The sequence below is a fragment of the Populus euphratica genome, unplaced genomic scaffold, assembly GCF_000495115.2.
Source record: "Populus euphratica unplaced genomic scaffold, PopEup_1.0 scaffold58.1, whole genome shotgun sequence".
In the NCBI taxonomy this organism is placed as follows: domain Eukaryota; kingdom Viridiplantae; phylum Streptophyta; class Magnoliopsida; order Malpighiales; family Salicaceae; genus Populus; species Populus euphratica.
In genome coordinates, this window is record NW_011499864.1 from 1234667 (window position 1) to 1254762 (window position 20096).

The 20096-nt window shown below is 34.1% G+C and overlaps 4 protein-coding genes and 1 long non-coding RNA gene across 10 annotated transcripts in view; 3 read left to right on the forward strand and 2 right to left on the reverse strand.

The window, feature by feature from the left end:
* LOC105125741 (wound-responsive protein-like protein) overlaps window positions 1-176 on the reverse strand; it is a 3007-nt gene extending 2831 nt beyond the window's left edge. Inside the window, exon 1 of the mRNA XM_011026311.1 lies at window positions 4-176. Coding sequence (XP_011024613.1) covers window positions 4-161 — 158 coding nt within the window. The 5' untranslated portion in view covers window positions 162-176. The remainder of the gene's footprint in view (window positions 1-3) is intronic.
* Window positions 177-3750: 3574 nt separating this feature from the next.
* Window positions 3751-11797, forward strand: LOC105125742 (Integrase-type DNA-binding superfamily protein). 6 transcript variants are annotated; one of them, XM_011026313.1, is made up of 7 exons: window positions 3751-4116; window positions 5457-5590; window positions 5970-6100; window positions 7825-7909; window positions 9571-9751; window positions 10982-11103; window positions 11184-11797. In XM_011026313.1, exons 2-7 carry the CDS (start codon window positions 5548-5550, stop codon window positions 11318-11320), a joined length of 699 nt encoding a protein of 232 aa, XP_011024615.1. In that variant the 5' UTR covers window positions 3751-4116; window positions 5457-5547; the 3' UTR covers window positions 11321-11797. The 6 variants fall into 6 exon arrangements, with proteins under 6 accessions (XP_011024615.1, XP_011024619.1, XP_011024616.1 ...); XM_011026317.1 differs by having other exon boundaries at window positions 5481-5590; XM_011026314.1 differs by lacking the exon at window positions 3751-4116 and adding an exon at window positions 4130-4173.
* Window positions 11798-12886: 1089 nt separating this feature from the next.
* On the forward strand, window positions 12887-14770 carry LOC105125744 (Mitochondrial import inner membrane translocase subunit Tim17/Tim22/Tim23 family protein). Its single transcript, XM_011026319.1, has 4 exons — window positions 12887-13113; window positions 13185-13298; window positions 13616-13720; window positions 14248-14770. The coding sequence occupies exons 1-4, from the start codon at window positions 12996-12998 to the stop codon at window positions 14514-14516; spliced, it is 606 nt and encodes a 201-aa protein (XP_011024621.1). The 5' UTR covers window positions 12887-12995; the 3' UTR covers window positions 14517-14770.
* A 2277-nt stretch (window positions 14771-17047) lies between these two features.
* FHA2 (SMAD/FHA domain-containing protein) overlaps window positions 17048-20096 on the reverse strand; it is a 3848-nt gene continuing 799 nt past the window's right edge. The window contains exons 2-4 of the mRNA XM_011026320.1: window positions 20075-20092; window positions 18437-18597; window positions 17048-17545 (exon numbers count right to left, since the gene is read on the reverse strand). Of these exons, the coding sequence (XP_011024622.1) occupies window positions 17336-17545; window positions 18437-18597; window positions 20075-20092 (389 nt within the window). The 3' untranslated portion in view covers window positions 17048-17335. The remainder of the gene's footprint in view (window positions 17546-18436; window positions 18598-20074; window positions 20093-20096) is intronic.
* Window positions 18604-19219, forward strand: LOC105125745 (uncharacterized). The gene is made up of 3 exons (XR_842286.1): window positions 18604-18780; window positions 18902-19002; window positions 19124-19219. It is a non-coding gene; the product is annotated as an uncharacterized LOC105125745 (long non-coding RNA).

The window sequence follows — 20096 nt, forward strand, 5'->3', positions numbered from 1 at the left end:
TACCTCTTAGCGGAAGAGCCACCCTTCTGGCTGAGGAATGAGCGAAAGAGAGGGGAGTTGACGTCGTAGATCATATTGTCGACTGTAAGACTGTTGCTTGCTTTCACGGAAACCCTAGTTTTTCTTCCGCGTCCTTTGCAATACCTCCGCACCAGGGCCATGGTAGCCTTTATAGGCCTTTAGACGGATGCCTTCCAGTTGTCGGTGTACCAGTTATTGGGCTCATTATCTCACAGCTTTTTACTGTAAATGGGCTTTTTCTTAGAAAGACAGGCCCATATCAGTGCATTCCAAAATCTCCTACGATGTTTTCTTATTCAAAAACTAAAACAAAATTTTTATAATAAAAAATATAAAGCTTGAAGCTTAATTAAAACCATTAATACATTTTATTTTTTATATGAAAAACTTATTTTAAAAAGTAACCTTTATGATATTCTCATATATTTTAGATATATGCACCCTTTTAATTAGCCAAAAAATAAATAAAAATAGGTATATTGTTATTGTTGTTATTGTTGTTGTTGTTATTATTATAGGTGTGTTGTTGTGTTGTTATTATTATTGTTATTATTATTAAAAAATTAAATAATATAAACTATATAACTAAATTTAATTAACAAGTATATAAATTCATCCGATAAAATTTTTTTTGTTGAATAAAAAAATATTTTTAAATTATTTATTTAATTTCTTGTATTAAATTCTCTATTTAACAGACTTTTTATGTTTTTTAAAATTAATTTTTCTTTTTTAATTTTAACATTTTACTATTAAATCAAACGAATAATTAAATAAATATGAATTTAATATTCATATTCTACTTAAAAATATTCTTCATTAGAAAAATATCAATTTAATATTTTTAAATATATATTATGAAATTTGACGGGGTTGTTAAGGTAATGTAAAAATAAAAAGAGTTTTGGGGCCTGAGGTGGGCGGGGCGGGGCATTATCTACAAGCTTATATGGCAGGCCGTCTATCCAATCACAGCCCGTCGGTGCCCCTAGCTCGCTGCCAACCACCCCGCTTTATTAATCATCTGTCTTTTCCCTTTGCCTACCCTCAACGACCTCTTTTATGCCCAAACCATCCCGTACGTGTCCCTTTCTCCACGGCACCTGCCACCCTACCCAAAGGACATTATTGCCCTCCATTGTACGGATCATAGAACTGGTCAACTTTGATAACTCCATTCCATCACAAAATAAATTATATCCACTCGGTTGCACCGTGAACGGTAGCAGCGTAGCTGAGTTTGCCTTTTTTTTTTTTTAGTATATATATACATATATATATTGAATAATAATTTCTATTTTATTTTATTCTCCAATGTTATATTCACGTTTTGTAGTGTATTGGTGGTGACCAAAAATACCGGGCATCAAATTAAAGTTCAGTATTATAAAATATAATTTAATTTTATCAAATAAAATTTCTGAAACAACGGGACTAGATTAATCACGTTCGGGTGCACTGAAAAAAAAAAGAAGCAGCGACACTTGTCTTGCGTGGTTCAACCTAAAATAACACATTGTTTTTGACGATTTGTTGGGTGTACCAAAAAAGAGTACTGCTGTCTGTAGTGCTTGATTCAACCTAAACAAACACTTTATTTTCAATGATGTGGCGGTGGCACAATTGATAAAATAGATGAGCATCAAAATATACACTCTTTGTGTGGTATTTCGTTCGACTTCCTCTGTTCATTAATGTCGATGGGCACATATTACAGGGTGTAAGTTTTGTTTTATAATTGTTGTTTGATATGTAAAAACCTAATTCAATGTATGTGTATGAGTTAACTCAATTCTTTATTTAATTATTATAATTACCACCTAAATGTAATACAAAATTCTTTAATAGTTTATTTCTTTTCAAAAAATGAATTTTAAAATACTAGGAATTCAAAGAATTTATTTATCTATGTCTTTTTCATTCGATCTTTGAGATTCCGAACTTGATTTAATCTCAACGGTTATGTTATGATCCACTAAGGTCCATGTGTGATGTATAAATTGTTGCGACCATGACTGTTTCGGATATAAACATATTTAAAAAAATGATTAATTCTAAAAAAAAAGAAATTATCATGTTTTTTTTTTTTTAAATATTGTCCTTCGTAGCTAAAGGACATGGAATTGGTCAGCTCCATAACCACGCTACAATTACAAAATAATTTTTTTTATAAAAAAACTCATTATTATCGATCCATGCTACACATGATGGGTCCATATGATTTGAGTTTGCACACACACGCACATATATATATATACGTACTTGTCACTGTGGTTAAAGGCTTCTTTCCCAGTAAATGATGTGTGGAGGTCATACATCCTAGCCTTCAAGATCCAGGACCCGTTCATCAAGGACGATTCATGTCATATCCGGTTGCTCAATCATGACCAGAGAAAAAATAAAACTCATGGCTGCTTAATTCTGACAATTTAATTTATTCTCAGTACTGTATGATTTTAAATCATCCAGTACGAAACCAGAAAAGATTAATATATATATATATATATTATATTGGTATTATTATTATTATTCTTCTGAATTGGCATTTTATAACTTTGTGTAAAATTGAAAGAGGCCTTTGAAATAAAATTTGGATGCCGCTTGACAGGGAAGGCTAATTGAAACCTGACACCACGTTAGGTTCGAGGGGCTTGAAGGAAAAAGCGAGGAAGGATGCGGTGAGGTGAGGTTGGAATTTTCAAACTTTTATTTGGTAAATATTTTCTTAATAATAAAGGCATGGAAGTGAAAAAGAGGGTGTAAATGATTTTTACAATCTTTAAGTAAATGATTTAAATTTTACAATTTTCACATAATTTTTATTTTTTTACCTTTATTTTTATTTAATAAATGTATCTTTTTTAAGACAAAAATAAACCAAAAGGAAACCATTTATCTTCTCTGTTAATGAAGTGTTAGTCTAGTGATTAAGTCATTGTTATATCTTTATAAATATATATTTATTGGGAGGGTAACCACGAACCACGAATAAAACTAATATCACCATTTAAAAATATATAAAATATCCTAATAAAAAAAAACGATTTATCTTCTTTACAATCTAGTGTCTTTTTAACTGCCACACAAACTTCTTTTTCAAATTTTTGCTTGATTTTCACTTTTTAATTTCTCAATTCATCTATTTGTTTTCTAGTCTTATTTAATATAAATGTATCTAAATATCTGATATGATACTAATTTGTTTGAATTATTTTAAAAAATTGATATTAAAAATAATTTTTTAAAATAAAAATAATATTATTTTAATATATTTTCAGATAAAACACATTTTAAAAAATAATTATTATAAGACACATGAATACTATTTACTTCCGAGTAAAGAAATGTTACCCTTCTCACCCTTATTTTACTTTCCATTCCTCTCCCACAACCCACCCTTCCATCAAAGAAGAGTAAAAAATATTTATCTTAATTAAAAAAAATAGCATTATATTATTGCTTTAGAACATAACAGATGGAGATGGTAGAAAATAAATTATTTTGTTAGAGATAAAAACATATTTTTAAAACAAGAAGTTAAAAAAAAGAAGAGAACGTGTCTTTTCCGTAACCAAACAAGATTCCTCCAGAAAAGGGCATAATAGTAAGAGAGGCGGTGCAGACAAGATACCTAATCGACATGGTGTCAAGGAAGCTACAAAAGGGCAGTGTCGGGAATCCAAGTAAAAGCACAACACCCAATAGGCGAACGTTGTTTTGTAACTCTTGTTGCCTTCCTTTCTCTTCTCTAATTATTATTCAGACATTAAACCTTTTCTTATTTTTATTTTTCTCCATCATAAAATAAATACCTTAGGCAGTGGCTTGGCATTGGCTGCAGCAGCAGCAGCACCACCACCACCCTCCTCATAAAAAATACCAACTACACTAATAAGTGAAAAAACAAAAGGTGGTAGATGCATGAGGCACAATACAATATCCCTTACCCTCTTTAACACGCTCACATCCTTCCTTTACCTACCATAGAAATCCCCTCCTGTCTCGTCTCTACGGATTTTACCGTCCATATAACCTCACTTGATCTCTGATCATTCCCACCACCACCAGCACTACCTTGTCTCTCTCTTTTTTAAGGTACAGGGACTGTATGCCCACCACCACCAGCACCACCTTGTCTCTCTCTTTTTTAAGGTACAGGGACTGTATGTATGACCTTATCTCTTGACTCCACGGCTGAGTGGGTGGTCTTTGGTGTTTTGCTTTAGCTCTTCAAGTTACATGGATGGTGGATTTTCTTTCTTGGTCATAGGATGGGCATTTAACATTAATGGGCCTAAAAAGAGTTGGGCTTTGTGGGTTTCTCTTTGATTTTTGTGGTGGTGGAGGTGTTGTTGTCATGGGGTTTTATTTTATCCCTTGTGGGTATTCCTCCATGAAAGGTGGTAGGTTTTTGGAGTTGACTTACAGAGACAATTGCAAGTTCTTCCCTACAAAGTCTCTGGGCGTCTTTGTTGGTTTCTCCTCCACACTAAACTCCTAATCCCGTTTTGTTATGATTAGTGGTCTGGGTTTCTCTTTGTCAATTTTTTTTCTCTTAACATGACTAGGCTTTTTTGTGTCACCCTGGCACCTTTTTTCAAGATTTGATTCTCTTATTGTTAAAGAATTCTTGAACTAGAAGTCTGTACTGGTTTTTTTCACTTTTTATCATGGACTCTGGGGATGGATTTTGTTTTATAAGCACATGGGTGACAAAATTGTTTCTTTGGGTCACCATGATTGAACTGCTTCTGTTTTAGCTACACATGGCACATGGGATTTAGCTAATCTGTAGCAGGAATTTCGTTATCTTTTCATTAATGTTGTTCTGTTGTGGTGTGACCGTACATGCGTTTTGTTGCTTTAGCTGGGAACTGGAACTTGCTAGCTAACGGCTTAGTTATGGATGGATAAAGGTGGCAGGAGTTTAAGCTGAACGCAAACCATGCATATGTTCATCTTTTTGCCCAACCAATAATGTGTGGTTTCGTCACATAAAAAGTACTTTTAGCTTTCGTTCATTTTCTTTGAGTGTTTTGATGATGACACGCCAATTGACCATCTGGGAATCTCACATACCAAACAATTTGTTTAGGCTATGCCAAAGTTCCTTTAAAGATTTTAGATGCTCAGCACCGATCTCCATTGTCGTTTTTTAGGCTTTCCTCCTAACGCTAGGAACTAATTGTGTCGGTTGCCCTTCCTATAGCGATTGGCGTGCATTGTCAGTTTTCTTGTAGGCTTATGAAACCTCGAGAAAGCTGCATGGTTTTCTGAATTATTCATATCTGGATATCATGTACTTCTAATATTGTCTTTCATCACAGTTGTTAAGCGTTGATGTACTTACAAGTTTATTCCCTTGATGGCAATTTTAAAATTTTCAAGTCTTTCCCATATAAAATTTGCTTTCATTTATATCTTTGTTGTCACAGATTGGCCTTTTTTTCTGATCCAAGGAGAAGGTGATAAATGCTAAAGGCCCTCTTCCTCACCTGTGCATTGATACAAAGATTTTAATCCACCATGGTTAGCTTACGGAGGCGTAAACTCTTGGGACTTTGTGCTGGTAAACACTATTTTAGATGCCCTCTATGCAAAATGATTGATTCTGTATGTCGAGTTAACCAAAAAGAGGGTCTTAGGTCGTTTGAAGCTTAAAAAGAGGTTATGTATGAGTGGTGTGCTTCTAACCTTTGTGTAATTTTTTTCTTTTGACTCATCTTTATGAAGAATTTTGTTTTGAATTTTGTTAAAAGCTTCTTGCATCTTTAATTACTTTTTAAATTTTTTCAATTTAGGTAAAAAGTTCTATATCATGTCATGCATGGATAAAATTATCAACTGAGTTTGGTGGTTACTTTTTAAAATTTTTCAATTTAGGTAAAAAGTTCTATATCATGTCATGCATGGATAAAATTATCAACTGAGTTTGGTGGTCCTTGCAGGAAGAAGTTCTTTCCTGACTCCACTTCCTCGATTTTTTGACAATGGAACTGCTACTTTAGGTTCCGCTCAGAATGGCAGGTCCGTCAGTGTGCATCCTCTGCCATCAGATGATGCCATACAGCCAGAGGAGGTAAAGTTAGCTTCCCTTTTCTAGTTGTTCCAGTAGCATGCATGATAGAGCAGTATTGTCATCGGAGGTAAAATTATCAACTGAATTTGTCGAAGCTGTTGTTGCAATTATCACTGGCCTGCCTCCACCATGATTTCTCTTTCGTTAACCATATCGAGCCAGGAGTGGACATCATCATCTGCAGGGCAGACAAATCCGAATGTCATTCCTATTTTCACGAGACTTGAGGTTTAGGGTAGTTTTTTCCTTGCCTTTCTGTGGATGCATCAAGCATGGTTTTTAGAAATGGTATAAATACAATGCAACTGTAATACATTACCAATGCCGATAGAGCTCAAATCTGTAAGATTTCTACAGGGTGGTATTTGAAAGCTGTTTGCTTTGTTGTCCAAATATGAGAGAGATATACCATACTTAATTTGATTACATCAGTACTCATTCACTTTCAGCTTTAAAGTCATGCCAATGTAGATAAATGTTGAAAGCAGCGTCACCATTTAGGAAAGGAATCTTGGGGCCTGCTTCTCCTTCATGGATAGGAAAACTCGCTGCATATATAGCATTGGATTTTGAGATTATTTAAATTGTCATTTCTAAATACATATTTAATGCTGTTTTCTTCCTAAAGCAGCCAGTTATAGGAATAAGTGATCCCCATGCCCACACAGATTTTTCTTTCTCGAAGTCAGTTGAATGTTCTCTGAGGGACTTAATTTTGATTCTGTTTCAACCTGCTGTGCTTTTAAGCTGTGCAACTGTTGGTTCAATTTTTAGTAGTACAAGTTTTTGGTAAAGAGCTTGCTTTTAGAAAAAAGCAGTCATCCTATCTCGGGAAAGCAGGTTAAAGCTGGTTATAGGAGAAGTGCATCTTTAGTTGCTTATCTTATAATCAACAAAAAGAGGAGCTTTACTTATAAGCACAACAGGGCCCAAAGGACCCTTCATCTCATACATGCATGTGTGTATGCACACACATCTGTTTACAATGTTAGAATTTGAAACCAAGGTCCTTCCCTTATTTTCACCATCGATGCCTCTATATTTGCAATTTCAATTTCACAAACTTGATCGTCACGGAGAGTTTCTCATATTAGAAGTCAATAAGAAGGTTGAGATAATAGAAACTTTCTGTGTTTTCCTGAATTTTAGGGATGCATGGTTTCAATCTACGAATTCAAAGAAAAGGTAATAAATAAGGGCAACTCCACTGTACAGAAAGAAAATGCTTAGTCCATTACAGCTTGGTCAATGGAGTAGTATTTGGTTCCAACACATTTGAAACATAGAGAGAGTGTTCATCTGTCAGGTGAGAGGGCTGCGATGTTGGTGCCTCTAACTTGGCAACTTTTGACATAAAATAGCTTCCTGCTGCTTGTCAAAGCAATCTCAGACGTGTCTATATATCAATTTTGGTTCATAATTTCGATGAATCCTTCCTTTGAAAAGAAGATTATGTAAACACTTACAAGAAACATCACTTATAAAATACCTGTTTTTATGCTTGATGTAACCATCTTGCAATCGTGTTATGTTTTCAATGGGTTGTTTTAATTGGCATGTAATGATTAGATGTGATATTATCCTTGATGAATGTGTTGCAAATTTTAGGCACATGAGATTGCACTCTTTTCTGGCTGAAAAGGGATAGAAAGTGTTGCGTTTACCAAATTCTTTTTCATTCCATGATTTTGTTTGCCTTTACATTAACCAATTTATTCTGCCAGAAAACTATTTTAAAAGTGGGAGCTGGCTCTTCAAATGTTTCTGCTTCTAGCTCGTCAAAAGAGCAGCGATCTCAACCATATCCAGGTTTGTCAATTCTGATAGATGTATCTTATTTGTATGATTTCATGTCAACCAAGTACATGCAAAATTATACATCGGTTGTGTTGGCTATTCATAAATATTTTGTGAACTAGTTCTTCTTAACTAAAAGATAGTATGGGTGCAACGCCTCCAACAGGGTCATATGCATTGGAAACCATCTCCATCTATAGGTTTTGGATTGGTTAATTTGATGTTGTGGATCAATATTATAAATAAGAATATGGAGTTAAGACAATAATGGAAGTGGCAAACTGCAAAGGTGGGAAAATTTGAACCTACAACATGGTTGACATGCTTTTGAAATTCAAGTATCAATCTCATGACCTGGGGTTACATTGAAGATTAAGGACTCTTTAAGTATTGGAGAATGCTTAATGATAGCTCTTTCTTTGTACACTACATAACCACCAAGCTATCCTTCCATAAAGAAGGAAAACAGTGATGCCTTAATTCTTTTTGGTTTTTTCTATAGGTTAATTCCATTTCTCTGGATGTACTTGATGGTTGCAATACAAGGTTTAGGTATTCAAGAGGCTGAATACAAGTGGTTACATTTGTGATCTTGTTGATCATGAACTGAGATCAATTCATTTTGGAAAACATGTTTAGATAAGATAATGTGAGGAAAATTTACTTATTTTAGAAAAAATAAAGGATAAGATAAATTATTAACGTTTGGTCCCGCATTTGTCAAGTTTTGTATTTTTTGAGTATCCTTCTGCCACTGATGTATCTCTGACTCTGAAGTTTAATTTAACCCTCTATTGAAATTGTTTCTGAAAAAGCCATCAGAAAATTAGAAGAGAAATCTCCAATTGACTAATTTAGTTACAATTAAAAAAAGTTATTGTAGTTATGTTATCCAGAAGTCTTTTATGCATTCACCACATGAATTATCCCAGACATGCAGATCATAAATGTCATTATGAACTTGAGTCCCATCTAAATTTTACTGCTATGTGATTTCATAGCTGATTTGGGTCCCTTAGTTCATACACAGGAATTGTTTAATATTAAGTTAAGCCATCAAGGTTCATTGATTAAAAGTTTCACATTGTGGAGAATCAATATCCTGAAGAACGAGACTACAGAAAATTGTTGTATTGGAAACAGATACAGAGGAAGCATTATATGCTAGGTCCACTCTTGCAGACATTACACAAGCATCGCCACTTTTTGGATGGCCTTGCAAGTGCTGTTTGTTTTGATGTTTTCTGTTAAGAAGAACTTTCAAGTATGAATAGCAGGAAGGAGTCATTTGAAGATAGGTTATTTATTTATATGCTATATACCTGGACTAAATATGCTAGAGAAATTTCGAGAGAGTCTAAGTGATGGTGTGGGTTTCAACTTCAATCGAAAATTATAGCTGTTCCATTGTTTATCTATAAAGGAGATGAGCATTTCTTGACTTGTTTTGATTTTTATTAGTAGACCTTGCATGTAGTTGCTTCTGATTTTCCTTGTCATTTCACTTTTGATTTGTACACTAATAATGTCAGATCTGATATTTCCCAAATTTGCTAAGTTCTCAGTATGATTCTATTAGGCACCAAGATTATGTCATCGTGGAATATCACTAATGTGACAGTTGACTGCACTGCATTTTTAACCTTGTTGCTTCATTCATTTTCTATTTCTAGAGCAACCAGTTAAACGCAGAAAGAGACACAGGAGGAAACATGTTCAGAACCAGGAACCATGCCTGATGAGAGGCGTCTATTTTAAAAATATGAAATGGCAGGCAGCAATTAAAGTTGACAAGAAGCAGATTCACCTAGGGACTGTTGGTTCTCAAGAAGAGGCTGCTCGTTTGTATGACAGGTAGTAGGCTAAAGTTTGCATTGCTTTTCATGAGTTCTTACTTTCATCAGTACCGCGACCCATGCCATATCTCTTTTTCCACAATATCCTATTCTGAAGAAAGTCTTGTCCAATTCTTTGAGTAACTACTTGATCACTGTATTCCAGAATAGTCATTGATTATGTAATTTTCTTTTCAGTTATATTAGGGTGCAGAAGTCTTTTCTCTTTCATTGCAATAACAGAATATTGGATAATCTTTAGGATAGAAGTAATGCATATCTCTTTCTTTCTTTTTGGGCTTTCTTATTCCACATTTAAATTAATTTCGTTCTTGCTAGAGGCAATCGGAACTTCCATGTAAGAAAGTAATGACTTGAAAAGGGAAAACTATAGCTGAGCTTCGTGGTTGCAACTAACTTCTTTATTCTTGAATCTTGATAGAGAAAACTACCTCCTACTTTATTAAGATGAAGTTAGGAACAAGTCCCATTCATCCACCAAATCAACCACTTTTCCTTGGAACGTTTCTTAGGAATCTAGGATCCCGCAGCTTGAGGATGTTTGCAGTTTCATTTTTCTATTTTCCTTTACAAAGACTGTTTCCGTTAGATGGCTATCATCATGTTCTAACAAGAAGAGTTGTCTAGTATCTTTCAGGCCAATGCCTGTGACCCTTATTGCAACGGCTTGTAAAGCCCTACCAGTCATTATTGTTGTATTTTATTACATATGTATTCATGCCCACTGTTTAAATGACAGAAAAATGATTGGAAGCCATGAATTCAATTATAAAAGTATGAGATGAGAGTAAGGCAGTACATATGGGAATAGACAAGACAATAAAAATGGCATACGCTTATGCAAACAGTATTGAGCACAAATTGTTAACATTTGCTATTCTACATCTAAGTGATAACAAAAATATAAACTTCCATTTCTGGAAAGGAAAAATATATCCTCACTGCACACTTCTGGTAGTCAGCCTTCCTCTTAGAGTTAGGCTTCCATTGCTCGTTCTTCTCATAGCTGCTAGCAGTCCATGCAGGTTTATCAGTACTGAGTTAAGAAATAAATAGGAAGCTGAAAACTCGCTCTCTCTCTCTCTCTATCTCTCTCTCCTTTTTTTTTTTCAGGGTTAGCATCGTGTGTTAAAAAATTGTTATCACAGGATGTCTACAAAGACAGACCTTGGTCAGGTTTGGTTACTAAACATATCTGGGGTTCGTCTCAAGGTTTTCATTTATGCAGGGCTGCTTTCATGTGCGGGAGGGAGCCCAATTTTGAGCTCTCAGAGGAGGAAAAGCAAGAACTTAGGAAATTCAAGTGGGATGAATTTTTGGCAATCACTCGCAGTGCAATTAACAATAAAAGTAATCTTTCCCGCCTGGTCCTTCTCTTTCTAATATATGTTCGCAGAATCTAATGGATATGCTGTTAATGATTATTCCAGAACACAAGAGAAGGATCGGGGCAGGTTTGCAGAAGAGATCAGAGACTACATTGCAGGATGGTGACTGGGACGCCAAGGACGGACTCAATGGCTTTTCAGCTTCAGAAGATGTGGAACCAGACTCATCAGCCTCTTGAATATTCTAGTTTCAGAACGAGACTGTCAATCCCATTCTAACAGTTTAGCTCTCCCTCGTCGGCCGCCCCTGTTTTTTTCTTATGCGCACGAGCCCCTATTAGGGCTTATGATGGTAAACTTCATCTTCAAGTAAGCATATATTTACAAATTTAACTCAATAAGGAGACAAGAGTGCAGTATTTACATGCACTGTTGCTAATGACACTACCATCGCTTGGAGAGCTATTAAATACACGGAAAGTTCCCTTTTTGGTCCAGTGATTGTTCCTCCCAACTCAGAAGCTGGAAGCCGCAGAACGCTTGAAACTTGGCTTCTAGAAGAAAAATTCCCTTGTATGATAATGAAAATGATCTCTGCAGTTGATGTTAATACTGTTTTTGCTAGTCTACTGTTTTGTTCAGCCCTAGTACAGTAACCATGCATGCTATCATAAAAGAACAAGGATAGATGGATTGATCAACTCATATTTCAATAACTTGAGACCTAGAAATTCATTTTATATAATAGTTATAAAACATGGATTGATTTGGCGGGTTGATTGGGACTCGGTTGTTCTGGGGTCCTGACAAGTCTGAGTTTAAGGAAAAAAAACCCAACTCGATTCAAAACATGGGACTCGGCTGTCTTGTCCAAACTAGTCTTGATCAACTTGTTCAAAACTGGTTTAGATTTGAGAAAAAATAATAAGAAAAAACATTATTAACTTGATAAAAAATATGGGTTGTTTTATACTCTGACATTGTTGTCGTGGGTCGCCCTGAATTGAGCTTTTTATTTCAGAACTTCATGGAAAAAATACGAAATATGCATATGAAGTTTGAAATGTCTTCTTTTTTAATTAAAACAATCAACAACAAATGTATTAAAAAACCGATACCTACATGTTCTTAATAAAAACTTATCATTTATTGATTTATTTAGCTGGTAATTGGATCAGTAAAATTCGATGACAAGAATTTTGTATTTACACTCTTTTTGTTAAGTTCTATTAATAAATGTATTAATTTCTATTAATAATTCCGTTTAAATCATGTGAAAATCATGCTTACAAAAAAAAATTAAATAAACCCAATAAACTATTGTTTATTTTGATTTACACCATGTGATTTTTTTTTAATAATTAAACTATTATACATTTGGATTTATTATACTTTGCTAGGTTTTGTTAATTAACATTATAAAAATAATGCGAAAATCACATTATACAACCAAAAAAGCCAAAATAATTCATAAATAGAAAACAAAACATTAAAAATAATAAAACCAAATAAAGGAATAAATAAATAGAATAAAAACCCTAAAGAAGAGTAATAGAATAAAAAAATACATATAAATACTCTTATCATCAATTTGATTCCTTCTTTTATTATCAGATTATGGATTACATGAGGAATATGGTTTTTATTTCAATCATTTATTCCTTTATTTGATTCACAAAACTAAGCAGGCTGCCTCTGTGCTCAAATGTTATGTGGGCCGAAGTGAAATGGGTTCAGAACATGGGCCCAATCTTTCGAAACCAGTAAACCAGCAGGTTGGGCCGTCAAACCTGTAATAAAACAATCCATTGTCACCATCGCAAATCGCAATAGTCTTCATCCAGTCCTCCGCCTCCTTCCACCACCCCCACCTCCGCCTCCGCCTTCCGAAGTTAACAATCGGAGAAAAAGAAAATGGGATCAAGCGGTATGAAACATCTAGAAGAAAAGGCCAAACCGCCTCCTCCGCCGCCATCTTCTTCGTTTTCGGAGAATTGGAAGGAGCGGATACTCATCCCCACACTTCTTGCAGGTTTCTATTTGTCTCCGTGTTTTATTTTTTCTTAAAACATAAAAGGAAACTAATTTGAAATGTATGTGAAGGGATAACTGGTGGAGGAGTTGGGTTGGTGTCTAAGCATCGAAAAGTCCATGGGCTCGCTAACATTTCAACAACTTATGCCACTAATTTTTCCATCGTCACCGGCTGCTATTGCGGTAAACATCTTTGTTTCTCTAATCTCATAACGTTGTTATCTTTAACGTTGTAGTTTGGGAATGATTTATGGCCTTAAATCTGCAAGACCTGGAGCCTGCCTAGTGATAGAAAGGAGAGCATAACTTAGAGGGAATCTGTCGTTAGAGAACCTGATTTGTGTCTGGATGTTGGTGATCATTTTTAATTGAAGGCATGAAGGACAACAGTGAAAATGTTAACATTTTCAGAAACATAACTGGATTTTGGTTCAAGAGCCATCATATGTTTCTTGGAGCTGTCTAAAAGTTGGAAGTTTTGTTGTTGTTTGATTTTTCAGGGGCGCGTGAATTCGTAAGGGTAGTTCGAAAATCTGAACCAGATGATCTAGTAAACTCCGCGGTTGCAGGGTTTGGCAGTGGTGGTCTTCTTGGACGTCTACAAGGTCGAGTTCTAATCTCACTCCTTTGATTGTGCGAAATTCTTTGTGGGACATTATTCTTTCATTTCAATCTTAATACAGGCCAAGTAATCTTTGGTTTTGCGGGATCATTAAGCCACCGAAAAGACAGGAGCATTTCATTGCTATCTGTTTCTTTGATCCTGCTCGTGAAGCAGATGTTTTCTTTTCATTTCTTCCTTGGCAGAACCTATTGACCAAGCAGTTTGTTCATGATGTGGTTGGCTGTTTTTGAGATCCAACATTGAGAGCATTGTTCCACCTTTTAAAACAAATGCAAAGTAAAAACATATTTTTGTCCTATGATATGGTATAAATATGATGCCGTGAATACAGTCCTTCATTCTATAACGCCAACCTTTATTGAAAGAGCCTAACGTAAGGAGATCTCTCCCTTTGAAAAACGAGGGGGTTAATTAGGTGATGTCTTCTGCATCTTCCTTTGTCGAGCTCCCTTCCCCATCATAGTTTTAAATGCATTGTTTTTTTTTTTTTTTTTTATGACATTTTAGGGGGTCAGTTTGGTGCCTTTCGCTACTCGGTCATCTTTGCTGTTGTGGGCACGACGGTGGATTTTGCTACTATCAAACTAAGACCTGCATTGAGTAATTTTAAAGAATCTATATTCAAGGAAAAAGAGAAGAAACCTGGTTGGTTAAAGTTGCCAGAGTGGTCTCCCATACAAGTACTTGATGAGGAAGCGCTTGCTGCAAAAGAAGCTCGGGAAAAAGAACTCTATGCACGAAGAGCTCTTGGCACACTTAGCAAGGAAGAATCTTGAGAGGCTTTTAATTTTCAGCTCACATATACCAATAATATGCCTTTTGTGCCTGCTTATTCAAGCTGTTCGGCATTTCTAGCACAAACAATTTTTGTTCCTCTGGTCTTGTACATTTATGTATCGATATATTTGAGCTTCTATTTATGAATTATATAGTTCATAGCATCTTTTAGCAACTTGGTAAAAGATTGTAATGTGATTGTCAACTTTTTTCTACATGGTAAATTCTTGCTGAGTGTGCTTGCTCGAGTTCATCAGAGTTTTTGATTTATGTTGCTAAATTATTTGGAAGTTTTTCTTAAATGGTCAACTTTTAAACCTGTTTCGGAATAGAAAGAGACTAGCCTTGCTGCCTGTGGCTAATTGCCGGCCTGAACTATTTTTTACAAAAAAAAATAATGTTTAGCTACCGTAAGCTTTATTTAAAAAAAAAAAAAAAACGTGTGATCAAGGTTATTAACCCTATTAGATTGAATAAATTAAATTTATTTTAATTAGAAAAAAAAAACAATAATAGATAGATCAATTTTTTAAAAATAAAAAGTGATTGTAATAACATAAGGAAAAAATATTTTTTTTTTAAAAGGGGATGAATGATGTATATGAGTTAACAACTCATTAAATACAAAAAAATAAAAAATAAATAAAAAAAAATAATTCTTAGTTAAGCCGAGTTAGCTTAACAAATATGTAATCTCAGTAATTAAGACCAAGCCAACATGATATATCCTTCCAAACCAGCAACTTAGATTATAAAATTAAGATAACTTTATAAAAAAATAAAAAGAATTATAATTTTTTTAAAAAAAAATACTCTTGATAACTTTTCAAACTCATTACCCGGGTCCTTAGACCTGAAGCACTTTATTTAAAAAATTCATGAAGTTTAATTCTGAATCAGTTAAATATTAAAGGATAAAATTTTAAAAAATCAATTATACAAAAGAATTTAAAAATATCAATTAAAAATAAAATACAAAATAATTCTTATATTTGATTGAAGGTTGAAATTGAAAATCAAAATTAACTTAGCAGAAGAACAAAAAAATAAATTAAAAGAACAAGGATCAAAACTAACGTAAAAAATTAAAATTAATTTTTTATTGGAGGGTGAAATTGAAAAGAATAATAAATTTTATAAAAGAACAAAAAAAAATAAATCAAAACAATAATGACCAAATTGAAAAACATAATATTATCAATTTGGATTTAAGGATAAAATTTAAAACCAATAAAACTTTTACAAAAGAATCAAGGAAAAAAATTAGAAATAAAAAGAATAAGGATCAAATTGAAAAATATAATATTTGATAAATTGAAAATAAATGATGAAATTTAGAACAAATAAAATTTATACAAAAAGAGTCAAGAATAAAAATTAAAAAAATAAAGATTGGAGTTAAAATATCAATAACAAAGAAATCAAACTATAATTTTTAAGGGAGTAGAGAGAAATTAAAGGAAAAAAAACAGCCAACTAGTGATAAATTGAATAACCAATACTGACACACGTCACTGTAAAGAGAAGATGACACAACGACTCTTCCAGTTATATAGCAGAAAGTTATTTTTGAACATCAAAAGATACCATCTAAAGTGTGTGGACATCTTTCATGTGCTTATTTTATTTTTTATATTTAACAAAATATCAAATTGTCCCTATATTGACTGAAAAATTATTAAAATTTTTTGAAAAAGGATAAAAAAGCCACTATCTCTAAGTTAATTTTTTTTTTTTGCTATTAAGAATATTTTTGTTGTTTTACTATGTATTTTAATTATTTATTATTTATTTGATTAAATATCAAGTTATAACAAAAAAAAATTACTATAAAAGCACAAAAATATTCCCTAATGTCTTTTTTTTCCTTCACTTTTTAGAATATTTTAATCATTTCTTTGAGCAACGTGAAAAGATTTCAATAATCATGCAAACAAGTGTTGAGTTGAGTTTTTTTGGATGGAGTAACATGAGCGCCGATATGTTGTTCTATTGAATAATTAACCTTGGGTCACGACTAAACGAGGCCAAAGCGCAGTTGTCGCTCATGGAGTCTGATCAGTAGGGGAGAAATTGTTTTGAGCACGGAGTTACAACGTTTTTCAAAGGTGCTTTAGCTTCTTTAAACATAGAAATTCATCAAACAAACAGCCAACGAATGAAGGTGGAGACATCATTTGGAAATTGGGACTGCAATTTGCACATATATTCACCTTGGCTAAGCACAGCCAATTTTTCACTCGAGATCTTCTGACGTGTTTTTCAAGCACCCATATGACTACAAGGTTAGAGTTACTGTTTGCCTTGCCATCCACCACATTTTCACCCCAAAATCTCTCCTTTCCATCTTTATGTTATAGCATGCATGCCCACCATGAGTTTGAATATTGAAACGATGTATAATCTGCAAGCAAACAAATTTACTAGTCTCTTATCGTCGCCTAAACCAACTAGAATTACTCGTCATCCAGCCCTTTTGTCATCTGCTCTCGATTAATGATAAAAAACCAAGAGACTAGTTAAGGAAAAGGAATCAAGATGTTAGGGAGGGGCTGCTGCAATTTCCATATTTCAATACATCTACGAGATGGACATAAAAACTACTAAAGCTGTTCTAGATGATGCAATCTCTCATAGCTGAAAACATCATGTCCAAACATTCATGTCAAAAGATAGAAAACAATAGCGACAAAAGGTAGATTACCGGTCTTCATTTACATGTGTCAACGGGTGAACAACCCGCAATTTCTCGAGTTGGAGTTGAACAGCTTAAAACTGGACCATACTACATGAATTTCCCTGTAATGCTCTTGTGATGTTAAGTAAGCAGAGAGACAAGAGAGACAAACTCCAGCGTCACCCGACCTTTGGACCTTGTGTTGATGACAAAGTGCTCTGGATATTTTCTTAGCAACATGAGCAAGCCATACCATGGTTTGCCCTTGGCTTCAGGACCCGTCCAGTCCTCAGATGTGAGATATCTCCTTACTCGAGAATGATGCCAAATGCTGCTATATTGCTCGACCAGCTGTAGGAGAGGACACAGCAAGCAAAGTGAACAAGTGAAGGCATCCTAAAGCTCAAATCTGACCATACAGAGGAGCGCACCCAAAACAAGGACTAGAAAAAACTGGGCTAGCATCTATGAGGATATATTGAACAACCAATGGAGTCTGGAAAAACAAAATGCCACAATGGCCCCTTTATGTTCCGTTGCAAGTGGGATGTGCAAAAACAAGAATGAAACAGCAGCGACATGCAGATCAAAAAATTGCCAAGGATGGTTCTAGGTAAAAATTGTAGACTGTTCTCTTAAAACAGTATAATCACTAGTGCAGTGACTAAAATAAACATTACCTAAAATATGTTCATATAATTTTTTGCAAAGCATAGCCGGGTTGAAGTTCTTATCCAGCTTATAATTTGTTAACAAGGGACTCCTTAAACACAAGAGAAATGCCACTTTGCATGCCAAAGCCTCTGAGTTCAGTATGAGTGCAAGGCATTTGTGCATTATATAACACGGGTGGAGACAAGAGTGCAATTCTCCCTGTCCCTATAAGCTAAAAAAGAAAGAAGCATGTTTTTTTTATTTTTCAAAGTAGAATTGACTTGTCAAAAAACCTAACATCATCAGTCTGCATGCCCCAACAAAAGGTTTTCCATGATATAACTTTATAAATTGCAATGGATTCTTTAATACTGATCAGGGATTTCCAAGTACTTTAAAAACGAAACAAATCTTAAAGTCTTTTAACTATTTAAAAGAAAAAAATAATTTAGCAACTCAAGCAGTTTTTGTGAGATGGTAAACAAGACAATGAATTTGCAGAAGCATTTTGAAGACAGCAAAACAGTTTTTGTTAGATAGTAACCAAAAGAATGAATTCGCAGAAGCATTTTGATGACAGTAACTAACCTCAGCATGAAGTTTCTCCATGGGCATCCATTCTCCAGGACCACAAAGATCAGATAGCACAGTAGCAACAGATGATACTACATCTTTTTCCTCCAACTGCAGAAGTTGTTGATTGTCAGAGTCGCGATCAATCCTTGATCTTCCCTCCATCTTCTTTTCTCCTGGAACCGGAAATGGTACCATGACAATGAAAAAGCATTTACAAGCACATGCTTTGTATCAGAGTGCACAGCATTCAGAGATATACAAGTGCAAACCAACAGATTATGAAAATTTAACATGATCAACAAGTCAAAATATAATGTCTAAAGACACAAGAAAAAATGTAAGTTTGAAAAACAAACATAAATTGAAAAGGAAAAGAAAATTTGAAATCCAGAAAGGCAAGTAGAACAGCAAAGATCCATGCATTATGCCTCGTAATTCCATAAAAGAAATGAACAACATAACTTAAAAAAAACAAACATAAATTGAAAAGGAAAAGAAAATTTGAAATCCAGAAAGGCAAGTAGAACAGCAAAGATCCATGCATTATGCCTCGTAATTCCATAAAAGAAATGAACAACATAACTTAAAAAAAACAAACATAAATTGAAAAGGAAAAGAAAATTTGAAATCCAGAAAGGCAAGTAGAACAGCAAAGATCCATGCATTATGCCTCGTAATTCCATAAAAGAAATGAACAACATAACTCAAAAAGTGTGCCAATAAGCAAATAAATCAATTAGCGTGTCCTCATCATCCTAAAAACTTAGCTCATATTTTAATAAACCAAAAAAAAAAGTAGAAAATTTTTGTGCTTTCATTCCAAGGTCTCCCTGCCTAGCTAAACTAAGATAATGGGTTAATAATAGGAGCAGGAGGTTTGGCCATGGATATCTATACAGGAATCTGTATATAGAACAGCCTCAGCTAACAGCCATTTTCAACAGCTGGTGACCTCTTACTTTTAAGCTATAGAATAACCAGATTCATTAGCTAACAATAATCAGATTCCCCATCCCATGGAATTTTTAAAATTGAAAAATAAGGAAAATCATGCAGTATCACAACAAAAATCAAAACCCAAAAGGATATGGTTAAGCCAATGATTTTTTAACTACAGCTATCATTAAGAAAACAAAAGCCAAAAAACAGCCTCAAGTTAGAAAACTAAAATGCAAAATTAAATAGTATAAGTTGCCATTAAAATCTTTAACCTGAAATTGGAACACATCCATACTCTAAACAAAGTAGCAATCAACCTCACAATTTTACTGCTACGAAAGAAGAGACTATAAGCGATAATCTAGTCTCAAAACCATCATATAAACCCAATCGCAAGCTAAAATTTCACATCCTCCCTCACCCCACGAAAACTCAGCGAGAGAAGGTGAAACTATAAAGACAAACCACCAATTACAACAGTGTCTATCAGAATTTCAAACTGCAATCCATAACTCTGCAAATATGCAACACAAAATCATAAATTTACTCAATTCAAGTACCGAACCTCGTCCTACACTTCAAACACATATAACACAAAAACATAACTTTGTGCCCGGTTTCTCATCGGCAAGAATTTTAATCAAAAACCTTAGAAATCCATGAAACTATCATAAAAGAACACAGATTACAATTACTTCTACAATAACTAACCTACAGCTCCAGCCATTCCTGC

Coding starts and splice junctions, on each gene's coding strand:
- LOC105125744 (XM_011026319.1), top strand. CDS start 12,996: ATGGGATCAAGCGGTATGAAACATCTAGAAGAAAAGGCCAAACCGCCT. Junction 13,299..13,615: donor CGTCACCGGCTGCTATTGCG/GTAAACATCTTT, acceptor TTGATTTTTCAG/GGGCGCGTGAATTCGTAAGG. Junction 13,721..14,247: donor TCTTCTTGGACGTCTACAAG/GTCGAGTTCTAA, acceptor ATGACATTTTAG/GGGGTCAGTTTGGTGCCTTT.
- LOC105125742 (XM_011026313.1), top strand. CDS start 5,548: ATGGTTAGCTTACGGAGGCGTAAACTCTTGGGACTTTGTGCTG. Junction 9,752..10,981: donor GCTGCTCGTTTGTATGACAG/GTAGTAGGCTAA, acceptor TCATTTATGCAG/GGCTGCTTTCATGTGCGGGA. Junction 11,104..11,183: donor CAGTGCAATTAACAATAAAA/GTAATCTTTCCC, acceptor TGATTATTCCAG/AACACAAGAGAAGGATCGGG.